General features: G+C 44.2%; 2 protein-coding genes across 2 annotated transcripts; one reads left to right on the top strand and one right to left on the bottom strand.

The window, feature by feature from the left end:
* Positions 1-1,449: 1,449 nt before the first annotated feature.
* ttll6 (tubulin tyrosine ligase-like family, member 6) lies at positions 1,450-9,690 on the bottom strand. The gene is given in 15 exon segments (XM_076760610.1): positions 1,450-1,706; positions 2,402-2,543; positions 3,266-3,325; positions 3,418-3,684; positions 4,020-4,176; positions 5,698-5,886; positions 6,042-6,220; positions 6,503-6,728; positions 6,818-6,903; positions 7,473-7,616; positions 7,697-7,853; positions 7,948-8,078; positions 8,556-8,674; positions 9,265-9,305; positions 9,542-9,690. Coding segments are annotated over 15 exon segments (2,304 nt in total).
* A 6,026-nt stretch (positions 9,691-15,716) lies between these two features.
* calcoco2 (calcium binding and coiled-coil domain 2) lies at positions 15,717-21,262 on the top strand. The gene is made up of 15 exons (XM_076760115.1): positions 15,717-15,790; positions 16,263-16,446; positions 16,534-16,636; positions 17,647-17,807; positions 17,977-18,102; positions 18,217-18,342; positions 18,422-18,487; positions 18,561-18,658; positions 18,753-18,822; positions 19,393-19,560; positions 19,653-19,832; positions 20,169-20,285; positions 20,358-20,511; positions 20,615-20,640; positions 20,990-21,262. The coding sequence occupies exons 2-15, from the start codon at positions 16,276-16,278 to the stop codon at positions 21,146-21,148; spliced, it is 1,725 nt and encodes a 574-aa protein (XP_076616230.1). The 5' UTR covers positions 15,717-15,790; positions 16,263-16,275; the 3' UTR covers positions 21,149-21,262.
* The last annotated feature ends 9 nt before the right edge of the window (positions 21,263-21,271 follow it).

Below are 21,271 nucleotides of genomic sequence, written 5' to 3'. Positions count from 1 at the left end.
AAACAAACTCCAACAAAGTGACGCCGTTTGATTAAAATGAAGATTTTTGGATTTAAAAAAATACGTGTAAAAATTTAGGAGCCAAAGTTTCAACTTTGTTCCAAAATAAAAGCATCTTACTTTATATGTTCGTTAATAATGTTCCATAGGGCCGAATAATAAAGCTTAAATCTACTTCATTAGGCCTGATATTAAGAGCTGTATTTATTTTTCTCTGCAGGCCTGTTAAACGTCGTGTTTCTGTAATATTTCAGTGAAAAATGAAAACTTCAGTGTGTCTGCAGGCGAAGGCCTTACTGAACCAAATTCATCTCTTTCAGTTAGTTTAGGTTTCACGCACTTTAAACGCTTCCTCAGACATTTAAACCACTTTCTCTTTCTTTTTTCCGATATCAGTTTAACATGAAATAATATTTTCCTGTACTTTTTAATGATTGTCCAGTTGTTTCCCGCGCGCTCCTCAACGCGCAGGCCTTCACTCCTCACAGGATGCAGCAGCTCCTGGTTTGGAGGATTTCGCGTCAGATGGTTGTTTTAGTTTTAAAGTTTTGTTTTTTGTGTCTTTCTGTCTTCAGTTTGTGACCAAACAAAGAAAGCGGATGCAGAGATGCTGTAAAACTTTATGGTTCTTTCTCTGAAAAGCGTCAAGATGAAACCAATCAGGAGCGAGTTTTTCTTTTCCAACGCTGACCAGCAAAAAATACATTTTATAAGAACAAAATAGTAAAAAGAAAAACCCCCCCCCCACATATTTAAAAACATGTGCAGCCATAAAAAGAATAATTTTAAAAACAGAAAAAAACAGTAATGCTGGAATGAACGTCCAGAAACTGAATGAAAAACGTTAAAGATGAAACTAAATCATATTTTTAAAAAAATATATATTTTATTTATCATCAGTGCAAAAAAAAAAAAATACTTGACTGCATAAAGAAAATTCCTTGAGAAAAGAAGCAGAAGGCCTTTATTTTTTCATTCTCTATTCAAATATGGTTTTAATCTGAATGAATAACTTTAATATTGATGAGAATTACATTTGGTTTTATTGAGTCGCTTTAAGCTCATATCAACAGCCAATAATCAGAGACTTCATCGCATCCTGACACGTTTTTGGAGAATGCAGATGTGGATCACAGCTGCTGTGAGGGGTTAAATCAGGCTCGTCTGCTTGGCTTTGGCACTGTAGGCGAGGTTTGTGTGAGATGATTCATCCGCAGAGCAAAATATTCCACGTCTGAGCGCTCGCAGTGGGTAGAAAAAGTTGAAAAGCCATAATGTTGTTTGTGCTGGAGGTTACAGAGTGGCAAGCAGCGCAAACTGCAGGTGTCCAGACATAAAATCTGTCTGCAGGCATGAGATTTTCAGCTCAGGCACAGAGTGTTTCTTTATTTTCACAGTAGAAATCCTGTTTGTTCACAGCCGTTTGAATGCAGCAGCGGGTCCCGCTCCTCACTGCCCTTTGCCGTGCTGGGGGGCTCTGCGGGAGGAGTTGCGGACGACGTGAGAGAAGCCAGGCCTCCTGAACATGGGGGCGCGGGTGGAGACGACGAGCAGGCTCTGCAGGGCTGCGGGGTCGTGGGCCGCGTAGGCGCCGCAGCGCAGGCCTCCGTGAGGGACGTGGTTTATGAGCGGGATGGCGGGACGGGGCCGGGGGTCGGCACAGGAGCCGCTCCTGCTGTCCTGCCTGACAGCCGGAGGGCCGCTGACTGATGAGGAGACAGAGGAGAAAATCTGACACGTGGGAAAAATCTGAGTGGAAATAAAAAGACCAGCATCAGGCTGAGACGTCTGATGAGCTTTCCTGGTGTTTTTAATTATGTGTTTATGAACGGGAAGCTCGCTCCGTGGTTTTAAAATGTGAAACGAAACGACACGAAGCAGGAGAAAACAGGGCAGCGAGAATCAGCGTTTTATGTCACATTAAGAGCACAAACTGATTACAGTTAAATCATGTTAATCTGAGCGATGCATGTGAAGGACACAATCATATCTAATGAATGCTTTCACCTCGCTTCTTCCACTACAGTCAAATGTATTTCTACAGCATAAATTAAAGTGAACCGCACAGCAGAAGAGAGCAACACGACATCAGCAGCAGCAATGATAAAACATGCAGCATTATCCAAATATGTGCACAAACGTAAACTCCCACCTAAAGCTAATTCAATGTGAAGAGGCAGTTTTTGTTTGTCATCAGAAGTCAGCTGTATTTTCTTCCAGCTGCGTTTATTTTTAGAGGTTTTCAGTAATATATATATATATATTTTGTACAAACGGTGCAGCTGACAAAGAGTCTCTGTAAAGAAAGAGCAAGAGAAAAAAACCTCACATCCTCAGATTTGTCGTTCAGCTGCTGCGTCGAGCAGCTTCCCGTCGTCTGCAGCGAGCTCGCAGTGTTTACCTGTCCAGTGGATCCGCTGGGCGCTGACGGTCCCTCGCGGTTCTCCCGCTCGGTGCAGGCTCTCGGGCTCGGCCTCGTTCGGGCTCCTCTGGTCCATCGCGGGCCTGAGCAGACGCTGCTGAGTCATGTGGGAGTGGATCTGCTGCGGTGTGGAGATAATATTATGTCATTTTAATTCTGCTTCGTGATGATTTCATTAGTGCTGCAAATGATCAATAATATTCCGCCGCGTGTCCGTCATCTGAACGGCCTGAGCGTGACACCGGCTCTGCCAATGACCCAAAACATCAGCCGTCCACACGCTTTCATTCTTCACTCAGGATTATTTGTTCAGATTGTGATTTGATTGCTGTTTATCTGTTCACAGAGCGACTGTGGAAACCCTGTTTTACATTTAAAATGAATGTGGATTAACACAAAAAACTTCATTTATGAATTAGTCAATTCAAAGACAATTAATCTGCATCTATTTAAATTGATTAACTGTTAAATATTCTTTGATTTCAGCTTCTAAAATGTGAGAATTTGCCCGTTTTCTGTGTCTCATGTACAGAGTGAAGTTGGCTGGAAATTGTTAGAGGCATTTTTTCACTATCTGTTAACATTTTATGAGAAGAAGAAAATATTTGGCAGGCGGATCGACAGTGGAGACAATCTTTGGCTTCTTGGCATGAAACTGCAGAAAATGTTCTTTTATCTTTTCTGTTCTTTGGAAATTTAGGGGAGGAGGAAAAAAAGCATCAAAATCACAGAATTCATTATTCCTGTGGTCTCTTTAAAGGGGCAGGGTACCTCAGCCTCCTCATTTCTTCAAATAAAACATGATGTTGGATTATTAGAAGCGGAGCGGCGTTGGTGACGTACCTGCCGTGACATGCAGGGCTCCTGCTTTGTCCTTTGGGGAAACTGAGTCAAAGAGTCGAGCTGAAGTGAAGGAGAGACACTGGAGTGACTCGGGACAGTTAGCAGAATTTAACAACAACAAACAGTGAAAACTGGGACTGAGCTGCTTTTACCTTCATCTGCTGCTGCCTCTGACGGGGCTGCTTACTCTGCTGGTGGGTGCAGGCGTCCTGCAGGACCCCCCCTCCTTCTGTCCGGCCCTGCAGCAGCTGGTGGATCTGGTCTACCACCCCCAGGTCCTGCAGCAGTTTCTTCCTCTGGAGGAGCCCGTCGACCCGCTCCTGCTCCTCCATGGCCGCCTGCTTCTCCTCCTCCTCCTCCGGCTTCTCCTCTCGGACTTCTGCGGCTTCTCCATCCACCATCGCGCTGGACGCAGGCGGCTGCAGAGAAACACTTGATTCAATTTGTTTTTATGGCCTCACTGTATACGTAGCCACCAGCATGCATTTAGAATATATCTGCAGTTACTGTCACTGAACATCCCCGATAACGCTGTTTGTTTCTCCCGTCTTGACAATAAAAGATATTTGAATTCGAAATGAGAGACATCCAATAAAAATGATCTGCAGGAATATTATTCTCGCTCATTTAAATTGGGCAAGAGTACATTTCCTCAAAGGGGTCAGCCAGAATAGAAGACATTCGTCACAGGACAGAAGCTGTTTGGCGCCCTCTGGTGGCCTCATGCGAACGCTGCATCTTTAATGAGCCTCACCGGCTGCGGGTCACAGTTGGAGGTGGGGGGTTGTGTTTGCGCTCGTCGGGGTTTGACTCTCTCCCCCGCTGTCTCCCCCTGCAAGTCTCTCCTCCGGCCTCCCCTCTGGTCTCTCTCCTTCTGCTCCTGCTTCAGACGCAGCTCCTGCAGCTGCTGCCTGAACACATAAATACACACAGAAGCTCGAGCGTCTCTCTCTGATATTAAGTCACGTTATTTTTCATGATCATAATAATAATTCAGCGCTAATTAAATCCCTTTGTCTTTTTTAAGCAAGGCCACAAAATTAAAGTAATTAAAATTTAATGCTTCAATAATAGTGATGAGGAGAAGAGAAAGCCTCCACCAAAGTACATTCAAATTATTCCAGTTTTTCCCATCTAGCTGCATATATTTTATATGTGCCATTAATATTTCTACTGCGCAAAGATTATTATAAGACAGGTTGAAATCGTTCAGTTTGTTCTGAAAATGTTCAGTCTGCATGTCCACTTTTGCCTTTGCCAAAGCCTTTATGGTACATTTATCTTAATAACGCTGCTCCTGCTGTACTCCAGACAAATTTTAAGACATATATAAAAACAGCCTGGAATAACACTGTTAAACCACGTCAGATGAATCGTCTCACATGGTTTCATACTGGACCACGATTGGCTCCAAACCAGCTGTGACATTATAAACCCTGCACTGCTCATACGTTCATGTGTTCATCTCAGAATTAAAGTGACTACAGAGAAACTTTCCTCCTTCAGCAGATGAATGTGAAAACAAACAACAGTAATGAGCAGCGATATTAATTTTAAAAAGCTGTTTGGTTGCCTGTAAAATCACTGTTTTCCTTATTTTGTCTTGATTAAGTGCTTCATAATTTAGTCCATTAAAATGGCAAAACAGTGAAAAATGTGCATCATAATTTCCCAGAGCTCAAGGTGACAGTCTGAGACCCAAAGATATTCAGTTCATGACGACAGACAGCAGAACAGAAAACACGGAAGAGAAGTAAATCACATGCGAGGACCGTAAATGTGACGAATGCTGGTTTTTTATTGCCTGATTGTTGTTGATGATGTTCCGGCTGTGCGGTTTGTCCCTCCCGTCCTCTCCAGCCCTGCCCAGGTGTGCCTCGTCTGACTGAATGAGACGCACCTGTTCTGGGACGGCAGAGCGGCGTCTCACTCTGGGATGTTGTGTGTTGTGTTTCTCGTTAACACGTCTGGTGGATTTGGTGTTTTACAGGTGTCTGTCTGCCTGAAGGCAGTGAAGAAGAGGAGAAACCCTGCGCCTGCTTCGTGTTGAGCAGAGTGTGTTGCTCTTATCAGTGTTCATAATAATCTTTTTTTTTTTTTTTGACTACTTATTGTTAATTAACGTTCAACTAATCAACCTGATTAATCGACTAATTGTTTGAGTTCCAGCAGATTTTAATGTATTAAGACGCCCTATCGTCTGTGTTCAGTGAAGCTGTGAGTTGTTTTTGGTTTTTTTTATCCTCTTAAGCTTCAAACCGAGCAGATAAAATGTTCTCATTCTTCTGCAGTGAACCACCTGCTCTGTTTTTACTTTTCTGTGTGCGCAGCCTCATGCAGTCCACGCAGACAAAGACGGATGTGCGTCGCTGGCAGCCTCCTCTGCTCTTTACTGGCCTGCACTGAGCACGTTGAACGCGTGCTGCGGGTACCTGGCACACTCCTCTCTGGCCTTGGACGCCGCGGTCTCCTGGAAGAGCGAGCTGCTGTGTTTAAAGTACTTGTCGTATTTCTCTCCTCCCTCTCTGGGATAGATCCTCTTGAAGCCTCCCAGGTGTTTGGCCTCGTACCTCTCCATCTGCTCCACCGTGGCTGCCTGGCACTGACGCAGCTCCTCCGACCTGGTGGTGAAACACACGCACGCACACACACACGCACACACACACAGGCGCACACACACAGTAACAGTCACCTGCACATGTCTACAGGAAGCACACGGGAGTGAGTGTGTGACCTTGGGAAAAATCCACACACCATCTGCATCGCGGAGCCCTACCTGGCCTCTCTGGAGCTGTTTTGCTGCAGCCTGTCCTTCACCCTGCGCCTCTCCTCTTTGGTGATCTTGCGGCGGTCGCAGGCGCCCAGGTTGATGAGGACCAGGGTGTCGTACAGCAACGCGTCCTTCACCTCGCGGTCCAGCGGCGAGTCGGTGGTAAAACTCGGGGAGTGGTTCACCTGGAAACACACACATACGAAGTACTGACTGACTGAGACGTCGAAGAAGAAAATGGATGTCCTGAGTAACATTTTAACCATTTCAGTCTTATTCTAATCTCATTCTGTGCAGCCAGACACAACTCTTAAATGTTCATAGGGGTTGAGAACATCTTTGAATAAACATCCTTTTCATCTGTGCTAAACTGTCCTGAATAGATGCCTGATAAAAACCTGAAGCTGACCACATTGAATCTGCATATTTATGGCTGATATGCATCATATCAAACTGGGGTCTTTCACCTCGAGCACCCAGGGTCTGAGCCGGTGATCCAGCAGCACGTCGAAGCCCAGGATCTCGAAGCAGGCGCTGCCGGTGGTGTGGTTCGGGAAGCACGTGTGGTAATTATGCTTGAGGATGGGGTGAGCAGAGATCAGAGTCTTTATGATCACGTCCTCGATGTCGCTCCACATCTTCTCTGTGTTGCAACTGATGGACTCCAGGAGCTTGTTCAGGGTGGACAGCTTTCTAAGGGACAAAAAAAGGCAAAAAACATGCAGTAAACATGCAGTATTTTAATGTAGTATTCGTAACACAAAGGGGAGTGTAGTATTCACCGTTTGCTGCCGGTGTCCTCATCACGGACAAAGTTCTCACTGTTCTTGTTGATGGAGTAGTTGGTGAGATGCATGCACACGTCATCCTAACACGAGGAACACATTGGAGTATTTATCATTTTTAGAGCTGCCACAGTCGATTGTGATTGGCATTTTTATCAATTTTATGACATTATACTCTGTTCTGAAGGTTGAATCTGCCTATTTTATTCTTCTTTTATTTCTATCCAGCCAGCGTTACATTCATTCATTATTTCATGTCTTATCGTTACTTATTTCTCATTATTTCTTTGTGAAGGACTTTGAAATCACATTGTATTACTGATAAAATATGAATATAACGAGCAGGACAACGATTACACTGACTCACTTCTGACCTTTAAAGGTAAGGCTGGTGGCTCTGTCCTTGTTATTGGTTCCTCTTTAAAAACACTCACAAACATTAAGCTTTTGTTGGGACTATTTTCAGCTGCAGATTAATACGCATTTGGTGCATTGTGAGTATTTGCAGCAGCAGGACGGTGTATGTGGGAGTCAACATAAACTAGGTTGTGTGTGTGAGGAAGAAGGGTTATCAGGCTTTGGATGCACACAAGTCATTGTTGCTTCTGGCCTTTTCATGGGACAAACAGACTCGCGCTTTAACGTTTCTCACCACGTTGCTGTGAGTTGGTTCGTTGTACTTGGTGGTGCAGAAGCGAGCCAGTCCCTCCCTGAACATGAAGATGCTGAACGGGTCGCATGACGTCACCAGCACGTAGATACGCAAGTCAAACTTATATCCGTTGATTATGAACGGCTGAGGAGGGAAGGAAAAACACGGTTCAGCCCGTGAACATCAACCTGTGTGCGTTCCTGCGTCGCTGCTCTGTGACTCACCCTGGAGACGTAAACCTGGCAGATCATATGTTCTCCAGCCTGAATGTCTCTACTTGACTTGGTGATGAAGATGCCTTTGCCTTGACAACCGGTGTCTGGCTTACAGATGTACGTCTTGTTCTTTTTGGCCCTGGTGTAAGCCTGGAAGTCGCTGTAACTGCAAAGCACAGTCGGACAAGGAGGTGGCACATTGACACACGCTGAGATAAAGAAAATAAAAGAGCAACTGAAAGTGAAACGTGCAAACTGACTCTGCAGGAAGGCACCACGTTCTGGGGAAAACGTTGTAGTCTTTGGGGAAAAGCTTCAGCATACGGTTCATGTTTCTCGCGAGTAAGTCTTTGCGGCAGATCTCGCTCATCCCTGGAAAATGATTAATTTTCTGCAAAGACACAAGAGACACACACGACTGTATTTACAGGGGAGGTACTCTGTGGCTGCTGCCACAGGTATTCTGTACACTGTTTCTAAATGAGACATGAAAAAATACACTGATACACCTTTTTCATTCACAGAGGAATCGTTGGTGCTGAATAGTTCCTGCGCTGAATTACCCAATTAGATTACAAATTGATTAACTGAGCTGAAAAACTGTTATGAGCCATGAACACTGTGCCCTGGAAAAACGATGCAATCTCATAATCTTAATGGAAATCTACATTTTTTATTATTTCATGGGAAGGCATATTGTGCAGAGGAATTTAAATTACATGAAACGACATTACAGTTTGACAGAGCAGAATGACGAGGGCCCCTGATCCATTTTCAGCTTGATTTATATAATTGAATTCAGTTTAATTAGTCTTTCATATTGATGGCAGTCATGGGGGTGTTGGTGTGAGCAAATTCAGTGGAGTACCTGGTAACGCTTCATGTCCTTAACACGGTCTAGAGAGACAGAGCAGTCGGTCCAAAACAGGGTCCAGTCTTCGCCCTCCATCGCCTCTCTGAGACCGTATCTGCGACTGGCACGCCGCACTGAGACAAGCACACAGGAAGGAGCTTTTTACTCTGAGGATGTGTGCGTATCACTGGACTGCATGTGTCGGCTGGACAGCAGGATTAACCACAATTCATGCAACTATAAACAGCCTACGTTTAAAATATACTGCATGGCCAAAAGTATGTGGACAGCCAGACGTTACACCCATTTCCTTCCAGCGTCATGGGCATTAACCTGCAGCTGAAACAGCCTCCAGTCTTCCACCAAAGATGTGACCTGGCTGCAGGTTGAGGTCAAGGCTTCTCTTGGACTTTGTGACGTTAAAACAAGAAAGGGACAAACACAGTATCTAAAATATCATTGTATGCTGTAGCATTAAGATTTCCCTTAAATTGAACAAAGGGGCTGAAATACAGTGGGGTGCACAGGCTTGTCCACATACTTTTGGCCATGTCGTGTATCTAGAGCTTCACATACGTCGCTGTTTTACTCCGAGAATTCTACGTGACTAAAGTGTCTGTAAACCATGAACAGCTGGACTGTGCAGAGTACTATCGGTGCAGTATCGGCACTAAATAACAGAGTAACAGACGTTTATGGCTTCGTCGTCTTTGCCCAAACGTACCGCTTTCATATTTGCAGTTGGTGAGGTTGATCCACAGTCATCTGGAAGAGAAGAGAGACAGAGAGAGGGACAGACATCTGCTTTGCTGCGAGGTCCTACAAATGCCTCATTACACTCCTCTTCCTTTCCCAAACGATGAGGACAAGTGACACAACAAAAACCGGAGAGCCTCCAGGACCAGTTACAGAATCATAACTGTCATGGTGCTCAGAGGTGAAACACCTGCAGTGGGAAATAAGTGCAGAGGTGCAAACGAGGAGATCCAGCAGTAAAGTACCTCTTCTTGCCTTTTCTCTTCTTCTTCATGATGGGCGGCGGGGTGCGGCTGGAGGTTTCGGTTTGGCTCTCGCCCCCCTCTCCCTCTCCCTGCTGCTTATATTCATGTCCGTCATCATTTCTGTCCGGGCCGTCCACAGGTAGACCCATCCTGGACCTGAAAGAACAACGACAGATGAGCTCATCCGACGACGAGCGAATGCAAAAAGCTCATCTTCTCATCTATCTGGTATGTTTTTAATGGGCTGCGCTGGACGGCCCCACATTGAAATTCAATCAAACAGAACAAAGTACATGCTGTAAGTGCGCGCTCGGAGTCATGTTTCCGTTTCCATTTCTCTCATCAGGTGAGTGCTCTGGCTGTCAGCGCGCTGTCACACACCGGCATTCAAGAGTTATTGTGGCAGGACGGATCCAAACAGAGGGCAGCAATGCAGCAACAGCGAGGGGGAACAACTCCAACGCCTACGAGCACTTGGTGTCGGGTAGAATTAAGATGATGATGATTATTATTATGATTATTATTAGTAGAATTGTAGTAATCCATTATTTTTATCCCAAACTCTCAACTGGTTCTCAGTTTGTGGTGACAAAGTAATGTCTACTGAATACGGTTGAGTTTTCAGTGTGCTGTCGAATGAATGTTAATCAATTTACTGTTGAGATATTTCAGTCCGGACCTAAGAGCTGGACCGTCTGCCCTCTGAGCCCTGCATGGCCAGACCTCTAACGTTAGAAATGATCCTGTGTGGGTTTACTTCTGTTATTGTCTGTCTGCACTCTGACTCCAGCACAGCGGCCGCGGCGTCTCAGCTGTTCGCCTCCGCCTCCTATCTGGTGTCTTGCAGGGTGAAGGTGAGTTCAAGTTAATACCTGGTAATGATGGTGACAGAATACTGGTGGGGGGGTGGTGGCAGTAAGGAGGGACATCCCAGGTACACTGTGGGAGGTTATGGTGCTAGGTAACAGTATTCTGATCCAATGATCTGGATAATCCTGGCCCTGAACTGTGAGCTTTACACTGGGCCGAGACGCCCCACTGACCTCAGGCCGGATACAGTTACAGCCCCCAAAGGATTTCTCCAAGGTTCTCCCTCAGCGTGCGACCAGAACAGGTACACGGATGATAATACCTTTGTATTATCTGTCCTCAGCGAACAATGACTGGATTCAGACTGAACGACTCCGTTAACTGCTCAGTGTCACTACATAACATAAAACATTCAGGCTACACCTTAGCACGTCATGCTAGCGCTTACTATCATACAAAGTCCTTTAAAAAAACAAACAGTACAAAACACTCAGTTGATACAGAGGTTGACTACAGTCATTTTAAGTCGTGTTGGATAAAAGTATCATCTTAATATAATGTAACAGCAGAAAAGACAAACCTTTAAATTCCATATAAAAAATCTTTATATGCAGCTTTGTATGACACACTATATCCACAAAAACAGACTTGTGTATATATTTATATTGTTATATTTTCTACTTTTTTAATAGCTTATTTTAAGTAGATGTGTCAAGCACCAACTTCACCAAAGCAAATTCCTCGTATGTGCAAATTCGTACTTGGCAATAAAGCTTTTTCTGATTCTGATTCTGATTCTTTCACATGCAAACACTCAAAACTAAGGCTGCAACTAACAATGATATTTATTATCAAACTATTTTATTATTAAAATATGAATTATTTAGTCTATTAAAATTAGTTACCAAAGCCCAAAGGCTTGTCTTAAAACTGCTCATTTTATCTGACAACAGTCCAAAAAGCCAGAAGGGATTTCATTTGCAGTAGGTATGAAACAGAAAAGTGGCAAATCTTTGCACATTTGAGTGGCAGAAGCACACAAATACTCTCTGTACTTTTACTTTGGAGAAAATTACCCAAATTACTAGCAGCTAATTTTTTGTTGATTAACTAATTGATTGTTCAACCAATTCTTTCAGCAATAATCCGAATCCAGCTGGTTTCAGTGACGCAACACACACAGTCACCTTCCTAAATTGGAAACTGGGTAACCTTATTTACCACAAAGCTTCCACTGTGTTCATTTAAACAATGGCTCTTACTCACCTGCGCTGTGAAGCCTACATGTGTGAGGATAATGGTGTTGGAAGATGCTGCCCCCGCCCGTCTGCCTCCACACGTATCTTTGTCTCAAGAGGCCCTTAAGTCGCTATCACGCTCTTCAGCAGTCAAACCAATGAGCCACATCTCACCCTAAAGCACCGTCTGCCTCTGGAGACTTAAAAAAAAAAAAAAAAGAGTAGGTTGGTATCAGCACGAGGACGGCTGGGTTCAGATTGACTTACACACTCAAGCAACAGGCCCAGCCGTGGATCTGGTGACCAATTAGAAGCTGTGAGGACAAACACCTGATCCCTCTCGACATGATGGAGGGAAAATGAGCGGCAGACCTCAGCAGGGTGCAAGTGGAGAGGGATAATCCCTGATATTTGTTCACTGAAATAGGAGACGTGTTTTTCAACGCCTCCAGTTGTTAAATTTAAATCTGTGCTGAAAAGCGCGGCGGCGGCGTGCGGTGTAAGTGAGCAGGCTGGACATCCACAGTCTTAGCCAAGTTGAAACAGAGTACCTTCAGTAGGAGCTTCGCTTCCACTGAAGACATTAAAAATGGAGCGCAGGCACAAGAAGAAACGCTGGTCAAACAGAGAGCAGACGGACATCTTTCCCCGCGGTCATGGCAGCCGAGCGGGTATCAATCTGAAAGACTGGAGGACAATGAGCTGAAAGAATCCCACAAAATGAGCGACCTTGGTGTGGCTACAAGTCCGAGTCCAAAACACTTGGTCCTGAAATCATTTATTGATTAATCAATAAATCAATCAACATGAATTAATCATGAGTAGACATCCTACACCCTTCCACATTCACTTATCGACCCGTGTCTTTCTTTAGATGCTTTAACCATCAGCTGCGTCTCTCCTCGCTCTGATGTACAGCCCGCTGTGTCGCTTAGCTTTGTCTCTTACAGCTTTGTGAATCGGATATAAAACTTGTTAGTCTTGGTGATTTCTTTTTGAATTCTGCTTTAAAAGATCAGCAACTGCCTTTTTTTTAAAAAATCAATTTGTTGATTTAACAGCTGCAGCTACATTAATAACATTCATTTCATGATCAGGTGTAGACCGAACCTACAGGCTTGTCAAGAGACCACAAAGATAAAGACAATAGCTCCGTAATCCCAATTTTAGGACTAGCTGTGACAGTGATGTTAAAGTCTCGACTGTACAAAAAACTGCATAAATGAAAACATCAGAAGGATGTGCTTTGCTGACCAGAATGTGGATTACAAAGACAAATACAAAGCAACAGTACACTCAGTGTACTGTACTCACATACAGTAATGAAACTTAAAGCACTTAAATCTGTGAGCCCTCACAGTCTTTCACAATGGCACTAGATTCAACTATTGAGTAACTATTGATCAGTATAGTGTTAGTGATGTTCAGACAGTGATCTATACACCACAGAATCTGATGGGTAACAGGATACGGTGCAGCTCCCTGCTACTGTACTCATAAGCACCAGAGAAAACTACGTTTACTCAAATACTGTACTCTACCTTTCAGAGGGAAATATTACACTTACTGCGTCACTACATTTATTTATCAGCTGTAGTTCCTGGTTACCTTTCAGACTAAAGATTTCATAAAGAAAACATGTGATCATCTTCTAAAAGTCAGTGCATTGTTATAAACTAACCAACAACATACAAATGAAAATAAAAACAACTCTGACAACCTACAACAGTGAACAGCAGTCATGAATCAGAATTAATAACCCTGTAATATACATACTAATAATACCCACAGGTACCATGTTTCTGCTTCATGAGTACTTTTACTAGCTTCATTTAGCTGATGATACTTAACTAGCTTACTGTACTTTTACGTAAAGGTGTACTTTGTGGTGTTGCTACTTTTACTGAAGTAAAAGCTCTGAATACTTCTACTTGACATCACTGCTTGTAAGTATGTCTCACCGGATTTAACCAGTTAGCACCTCGTACTGACGCAAACAGCAGGTTGGCTTCAGTTTAGTGGACGGAGACGTACGGAAGCCAGGTAATCCAAAAAGTCCCTGAATTGCATTTTCACTCATTAATGCATAACGACTCTTAAACGAGCTGAACGACACAATTTAAAGGTTTCAGTGAGTCAGTATCTGTAACACGAAGTCAAGCTAAAACTGATGGCTAACGGCAAAACCTATAGCTAGCTATAGGTGCTGTGCTGTTGCTATGGTAACGGAATGCTGACTCGCCCTATCAACTGCCACTCGGAAGACAACTTTTAAAGGACTAAAAACGTCGTAAACCTGAGATTACCGTTAAAAAAAGATGTCTCCTCTTATTTCCGTCCTTCTGTGATGTTGTTAGTGGTCGTGGCTGCTGTTGGAGCCGTTGCTTTGTCCCTCAGAGGACCCGCAACCTGCAAATGTAAACATAAATGAACTCCGGTCACACACGCGCCGTGCCTTTCACAGGGAACGTCCCCTTTCCGCCTTCAGCCAATCAAAAGCCGGGGGCGTGAGAATTCTCGCCTCTGATTGGTTGTTGGCTCACCGAGGAGAAAAGATGCACCGACAGGATGATCGAAAGGTGCACTTTGCAGTTAAGGCGGCTTCTGGATACTGTAAACTATTTGAACTCTTAAAGAAAATTAAAAATTGTCTATTTGAGAAGAAAATTCTGATCAGTCTTGTTCTGAAAAGAAAGAACATAATATTTGTCATTTTAACGCATTATTCAGTGAAAATAATCACACAAAACAAGTGGATTTTTCGGGTGCTGTTTTGTGAATCATACCTTTTTGTTGGGCTGTGAATGATTGACTTTAAGACTATTTTAAAAGCTGGCTGATTATTTGAGAACACACATAATGGCATTTACCACTCATCGTACTTTCGACATTGGAACACAACACAGATTAAAAAAAAAAAAAAAAACCTAAAACAGGTAGATAAATGGCTTTGGATTCCATTCAAAATAACAAATACTTTTAAACTCAGGCGATGCTTTGAAAATTTTATGTAATTATGTATAATTGTGTATATTGTGACTCATGTCAGCTTGTCTGTCTTTCCAGTTGCTCTTCAGGTCATTCAAAACTCAATTTTAATTTTAATTTTCTTTCTCTTTCTTTTTTGTCTTATTTAAAATATAACTTGTTAATTGTGTGTGAGAAAATTGCTATTATCTTATAATCTGTCTGTTTTCACTTAAGTTCAAAAACCTCGTGGTTAGGTGCCCAAATACCGTCATTCCTCAGATGATATTTGGTTGCTTCAACGGACAAGCAAACAAAACGGAGCCATGTTTTGTGAGCTTGTAAATAACAAATGATCAAAAATTCAACCATCATAACGCAACATAACTCTGGTTTGATATTTAGGTGTCTTCAGGATTATTAGGACACATTTTCAGTATCACACCGCAGGTTTTCAGAGCAGCATCAGTTTCACACCGTAACAGTGTTTGGCTCCCTCTTGTGTTCTAAATCTCACACTGAAGAAGAGAAGCCGGCCTTAGATGTTTGAGTTGGACTACATTTCCCACAATGCCCCCCACCTTAACGCAACCACTGATGCCTTCAGGAACAATTGGAAACAAAGTGCGACGTCTTTGATTTGAGCGCATGTGAACATACGCGAAGCTTGTCAACAAAACTGAAGTCACGTTTAGTTTTGATGCGATTGTTTTGAGACGGGATCCTCGTATTGCTATTTTAGCACCAAAATAATTTTTGCAATGTCGACTAAAATACTTTATTTTCAGCTTCTTTTCAGTTCATCAAAATCTTACTTTTAATGTATTTGAATTATCAGCAAACACAATCCTGCTTAAAAATATTAAAAGAGTGTAAAGCCAACAAAAATAAAGACTACATCACATTTCACAAACGACATAGAAAATTAAAGAAACAAGGAGTTTGCTGATTCAGATAAATAAGAAAAAATGTGAAACCGTCTGAACATAGAAATAGTTTTAATGTGACGTTTGAATTCCTTTAAGAAAACAGTGAAGAACTGTTTGGATTCACAACAAATAAAACCACTTCAGGAAATACGGGCTCTTTTACTTGCCCGATTGGCCTGAAGCCTTATGTCGTAGTTACGAGGCCGGCGTACGAACTTTTCCGAGGAGCACCTGAATGCGTCTGAACACTTGGTCCTGACGGGCTGACGGTTGATGTCGATGCTGCGACAAGTGACAACAAACATGTGAGTTGAATGTTTTTATCTCAACATTTCGTCAAAAATGTAGTTTTATGATGACAGCTTGTAGTAGAAAACAGAAACATGTATCAGAGTAATCTGTCTCATCTTTCGGGTGCGGTTTTTTTTTTGGCTAGCTGACTTTCGGTTTCTTTATTTTAATGCTATTTTTTAGCTAAATTCACCGCCCCTAAAAGTTTATTAGAAAAGGCTAAATGTCATCTGCGGGAGAAAGGAGTCGTTTAAACTTCAAGTGTTAGCATTTCAGCGCTGGGAAAGTGTTTCTGAGTTAATTACGAAAGCGTAATCAGTTTGGAAACAAGTGAAACCGACGGTGTAAGTGCGCAAAACAACAAGACGGAAGCCTGTGAGGACGCCGGCGTCGCTTTCTGTTCCAGCACAGTCCATGCTGAGGCACCTGCTGTCATCAGTCACACTCACGACATTTCATCATCACTCTTTATTCGTTTACCGGCAGACTGTAGCCCAGCATGGAGACCCCGGCAGAGGCAGCAGCCACCGACCCCTCAGCACGCACCTTCTCCCAGGTGGTGTTCACCGACATCTCCCACTCATACCCACCTTCAACCGCCGTCACCTGCAGCTACACCCTCGCTGCCTCCTTCCAGCCCAAGCCCAGGGACTGGGTGGGCATCTTTAAGGTGAGGAAACCATCACAGAGGTCTGTTATGTCTGTGAGGCGGATTAAAAAAACTCTGTCTGAGTCATGTCTAACTTTTCTGGTCCAGGTGGGATGGAGCACCACGAAGGACTACCACACCTTTGTGTGGGTGGAGCCGTGTGTGGACGTGGAAGGGCAGCAGTCTGTGACAAGGCAAGCTGTTTTTAAGGGTAAGACACAGTTTGGTCTGCAGGGCGACGCTGTTTGGTGGTGTTTGTAATGTACACTGAGAGTCTAATGTGTAAACCATGGAGGCAGAATTAAAGCCACAGACCCGACAATCTGTTCTCATGAGCTGCTGTGATACGAGTCTGATCCTCTGGCTTGGCGTTGTGGAAACAGACACTCTGTGCCTCCATATCTGGTCTAATCCTCTATGAGTCAGTTTCATGTCTACGTTGTCTTCTCCCCACTTTCTAGTTCGTCAGAGCTCTCAGATATTTACAGTTTCAGAGACTTTAAGCCTGTGGTTCCCCCTAAAATGTCTGTTTATGACGCTTCATCACAGGTTACAGCCTCTGTTCATTTTCTCTGTCAGATTGTCTCAAAGAGTTGAAAGTGTCCAGTGTCACAAGAAAAAAAGCAAAAAGTTTAAACAATGTCTTGTAAAAGATGTGTATTTTTTACTTATTTATCCTTTTAATTATCTTGTGACACTTCGTGATTATGATGAGTCTCAATTTGACTCTTAATCAGTGCATTATTAAAGGCGGCTGCTGAGTTAAGCCTATAGGGTGATTCTTGAAATCAGGCCATTTTCACGTGGTCACATAATTAGATGATTTACTCGCCGTCTGTGCGTTCATACACTGCACTGAATGGAAGTGAATCAGCGTGGACCTTTGACCCTCAGCACAGATCACGTGCTTCGTATGGATTCCAGCTGTACTGTTTTACAGCAGAGTATTAACAGTGAGGAGTATTTCAAGGTGTTTGAACGCTATTGATTAGCAAAGCCATGGTTATTTATTGATTAGTCAATAACGATTTCAACAATCAGTTCATCTTTTACTTATTGACCAAAAATCCCAAACTTTTTCCTGAGTTCTGCTCTCAAACATGAGGGTTCACTGCTTTTCTCCACCTCATATCGCTGCAAGCTGAACGTTTCTGTCTGTCAAAGAAGCGATTTGAAGGCATGAAGTGAGGTTTGGAGATCTCTCTCTCTCTGTCCCATCAGATTACTACCTGCCAAAGGACGAGATTGAGTTCTACCAGTTCTGCTACATCGACAGTACCGGACAGGTGCGAGGAGCCAGCACTCCTTTCTGCTTCAGAAACCCAGCGGAGCAAAGCATGGAGAGCAGCCCGGACGACGAGCTCCTGGTTATCACAACACAGGTATTCAAAGCAAACGGCTGCATGTTTGATGATGAGACAATAAAGGTCTTTTTAGAAATACTCAGAACTAAGTGAGGAAGGGTTACAGAGCTCTGTTTATACCCAGAGACAACAGGTAGCAAAAGCAAATACAGCCACGTATTGACTTAATGTGTTTTTTTGAACCCAGGAGCAGGTCGATCAGAGCGTACGTGAGAAGGCTGAACTGCAGAGAGAGCTGGATCAGATAACGGAGGAGAAGGAAACCTTAAAAAGAGCTCTGGAGAAGGAACAGCAAGAAGCCGCCTGCCTGAAGGTCCGCTTATCTCATTTTTCACGACTCTCAGTGACAATGTGCAGATCTGCTCGTTGTGCAATCGAGAAAATGGCTGAACTTTGATGTTTGACACGGTGTGATTCGTTTCCACAGTCGCAGGATGAACAGAAAGAGAAAGAGAAGAGCCAGCTGGTCAAAGAGCTGCATCAAGCCGAGGAAGAAAATGAAAACTTAAAGGGCACCTTAAAGCACCGGCAGGAGGAACTGGACCACTTAAAGGTTTGTTGTCAGTCCATGTGTGAACTCTGACCTCAGTGCTGCAGCGTGAGTGTGAAAAGCTAACCTGAGGTTCTGCTAGGAGGAGATGTTGACCCAGAGGACGGAGCAGATGGAGATGCAGAGAGAGAGCACTGCTGGGCAGAAGGTGAGTCCCAGTGTAAAATCGTCCCATCGTGCCGTTAAAGCCGCTGACGAAATCTTGTCTCCGTGTTTTTCAGGAGAAATACGACCGAGCTGTGATGAAGATCAACCAGCTCAAAGAGGAGCGCGAGGAGCTGAGGAGGACGGTCGATGCTCAGAATGACGAGATCTCCTCGTGAGTCTGCACGTTTCTCTGTTTTCATCATCAAAGTCAGACTTTTCAAACTCGCTGTGTTCTGGACTCGAACGGCTGTTTTTGTTTGTTTTAGGCTAAATTCCAAGATCAGAGAGGCAGAAAGGGAACTGTTGAAGATGAAAGACAGCGTCCAGCTCCTGCAGGTAAACCTGCTTCATTCAAAGAATCATTCAACGCTTTCTGAGTTCCCCTCCCCATCTTTCCTCAAACAGCTGCTTTAGCTAAAGAACAGAGGAACACAGGAAGTAGTGCATTTGTTTGGGACTATTTTTAGCGGCGCATTAATACACATTTTGTGCTTCAGTGAGTTCAGCCATTCTTGGTCCACTTACAAGCTTAATCCACGTTCTCAACCACATTTCAAGGACTTCATGAGGAAACGGCTCAGGTGTCATCATGTGACCTGATAAGCAGTGGCTGCAATCTGGGGGGTTCATCTGTGAACCTCACCTCAGTGCAGAGATGGTGTTCGGCATCAGATGACACCTGAGGCAGCTGCTTTGGCACACTGTGCTCATGGGGATGAAGGAACATGTCAGCCAGCAACAGTGCAGCTCAGGCTCTGTCGTTAGTTTTGGTTTTTACAGGCTTTGTTGACCTTGAAGAGGAAAAATATAGAATATTAACAGTCTGATGCTTTAAGAGCAGACAGTGCAGGTGACAGTATGAACTCTCGGTCCTGTGTTCAAATGTGTGCTCTACCTTTTTGGCAGGTGGACCTTCAGAGCAGCGAGAAAGAGAAGGAAAAGTTCTCTGCAGAGGTGCAAAGGTTGCAAAGCCTCATGCACAACATGGACGACATGAAGAGGGAGAACCAGGAGCTCTGCAGGAGGCTGTCGCAGCAGGAGACGCCGCACAGCTCTTCAGACGACGAGCTGAGAGTGGGAACAAATCAGAGAATGACATTCTTGTCATTCCAAACAATGGTGTGTGTTTCCTTTATGCTAAATGCGTCATGTTACGTCCTCTGCAGGTGCAGTGTCAGACTCTGGTCTGCCAGCTTCAGGAGGAGCTGGCGGCCGAGAGGGAGGTGTCCAGAAACACCAAGAGACAAGCCGAGGTCCTGGACAGAGAGCTGCTGCACGTCAGGGAGCAGCTGAAGAAGATGATCGTCTCACACGAGCAGGCGGAACGGCAAAGTAACAAACAAGAGGTGAAGTCACGAATCTGACAACATGGAGGCCTGAGTGTAGGTCGACTATGTGGCCAAAAGTATGTGGACAAGTTGTTTACTTTTGGGGCTGTTTCTGCCATTTTTAGCTGAGCAGTTTAGTACCAATGAAGGGAAATCTTAACGTGCCAGGACACAGTGATTCTGTGTTTTAGAAGTTTGTGGAAGGTCCTTTCCTGTTACAAAGCCAGCTCGCGTGTTCAGTAATCACACATAATGTTCAGGTGTCCATATACTTTCGGCCATATGGTTTACAAGCCAGGTTTGTCTTCTTCGTGTGTTGAAAACGGTGGTTTGTTTTCCCTCATCCTCCTTCAGCTGCAGCTCAGAGAGGCGCATGAGATGATCGCAGATAAAGACAGCGTCATCGAGGATAAGGAACACCTGATCATGCTGCTGACCAATGAGAAAGAAGAGCTCGCCAAAGAAAACAAGGTAGATTGACACCAACGCCGCCTCCATTCAAAGGCTCACTGCACGTTTGCTCAACTGTGCTTCTCGTGTCAGAATCTCTTCAGCGACATCGAGGGGCTGCGCAGAGTTTGCGCCGACCTCCAAGCTGCAGCACCATGCATGCAGCCTGACACCGCCCATACAGCTGGCGCCGCTTCATCCACCCATGAGACACCTGAGCAGGCTGAGAACCTGTACGAGACCATAGGTGAGTAACAGGCTCTGAAATTACTTCATTAATTAAATTAAGTACTCATCAGCTGCCGCTCTGGAAGACATAACTGTCTTAATGATTTTCTCTTTCCTCGCAGGGAGTGCTGCAGACCCAGAGGAGGAGGTGAGTCAGATAACTTCTCCAGAGTGATTCGCACAGTATCAGCTGAGTCTGGAGGCCACGACCTCACCTGCTCCTTCACTTAAATGATTCCCATCCAGAACCTTTTACAGATTTTCCTCTGACACTATGAACAAATCGTGGTGGAAAAAGGAAACTTGATGAATTAACTTAAAGCAGCTGGACTGCAGGCGACTCCCTCCCTCCCTCCCTCCCTCTCTGGAGATCCACCCATGAGCCCGAGAGCGAGCGACTCGACTGTTTACAGTTTATTTTCGAAGCGGACTTTAAACATAATCTGCTCCCTATTTTGTTACCACTTCTAATGCGCTGCCTCTATTTCTGTTCGCAGCCGTCGCTGGTGTGCCGTCACTGCCAGGAGAGTTTCCCCTTCATAACCCGACTGGAGCTGGAGCAGCACGAGCAGAGTCACCGAGTCTGTCCCTTCTGCACGTTGATCTGCGACGGCATGGAGCAGGCTGAGTTTGAAGACCACGTCTACAGCCACTAACTGTGACGACGGCTCCCAAAGGTCCAGTTTAGGTGTCTTTCGTATGTCTGGAGAGAAAAACGTCTTACAAGTGGGGTCACATGTAAAGAACCATGCTGATATATTTGCACCGTTTTACTATTT

The sequence above is a fragment of the Chaetodon auriga genome, chromosome 20 (genome assembly GCF_051107435.1).
Source record: "Chaetodon auriga isolate fChaAug3 chromosome 20, fChaAug3.hap1, whole genome shotgun sequence".
NCBI classification, from domain to species: domain Eukaryota; kingdom Metazoa; phylum Chordata; class Actinopteri; order Chaetodontiformes; family Chaetodontidae; genus Chaetodon; species Chaetodon auriga.
The sequence above is the reverse complement of the archived record's forward strand: the minus strand, read 5'-3'. Positions and strand labels throughout refer to the sequence as shown.

Coding starts and splice junctions, on each gene's coding strand:
- calcoco2 (XM_076760115.1), top strand. CDS start 16,276: ATGGAGACCCCGGCAGAGGCAGCAGCCACCGACCCCTCAGCACGCACC. Junction 18,659..18,752: donor CAGAATGACGAGATCTCCTC/GTGAGTCTGCAC, acceptor TGTTTGTTTTAG/GCTAAATTCCAAGATCAGAG. Junction 20,286..20,357: donor AGCTCGCCAAAGAAAACAAG/GTAGATTGACAC, acceptor TTCTCGTGTCAG/AATCTCTTCAGCGACATCGA.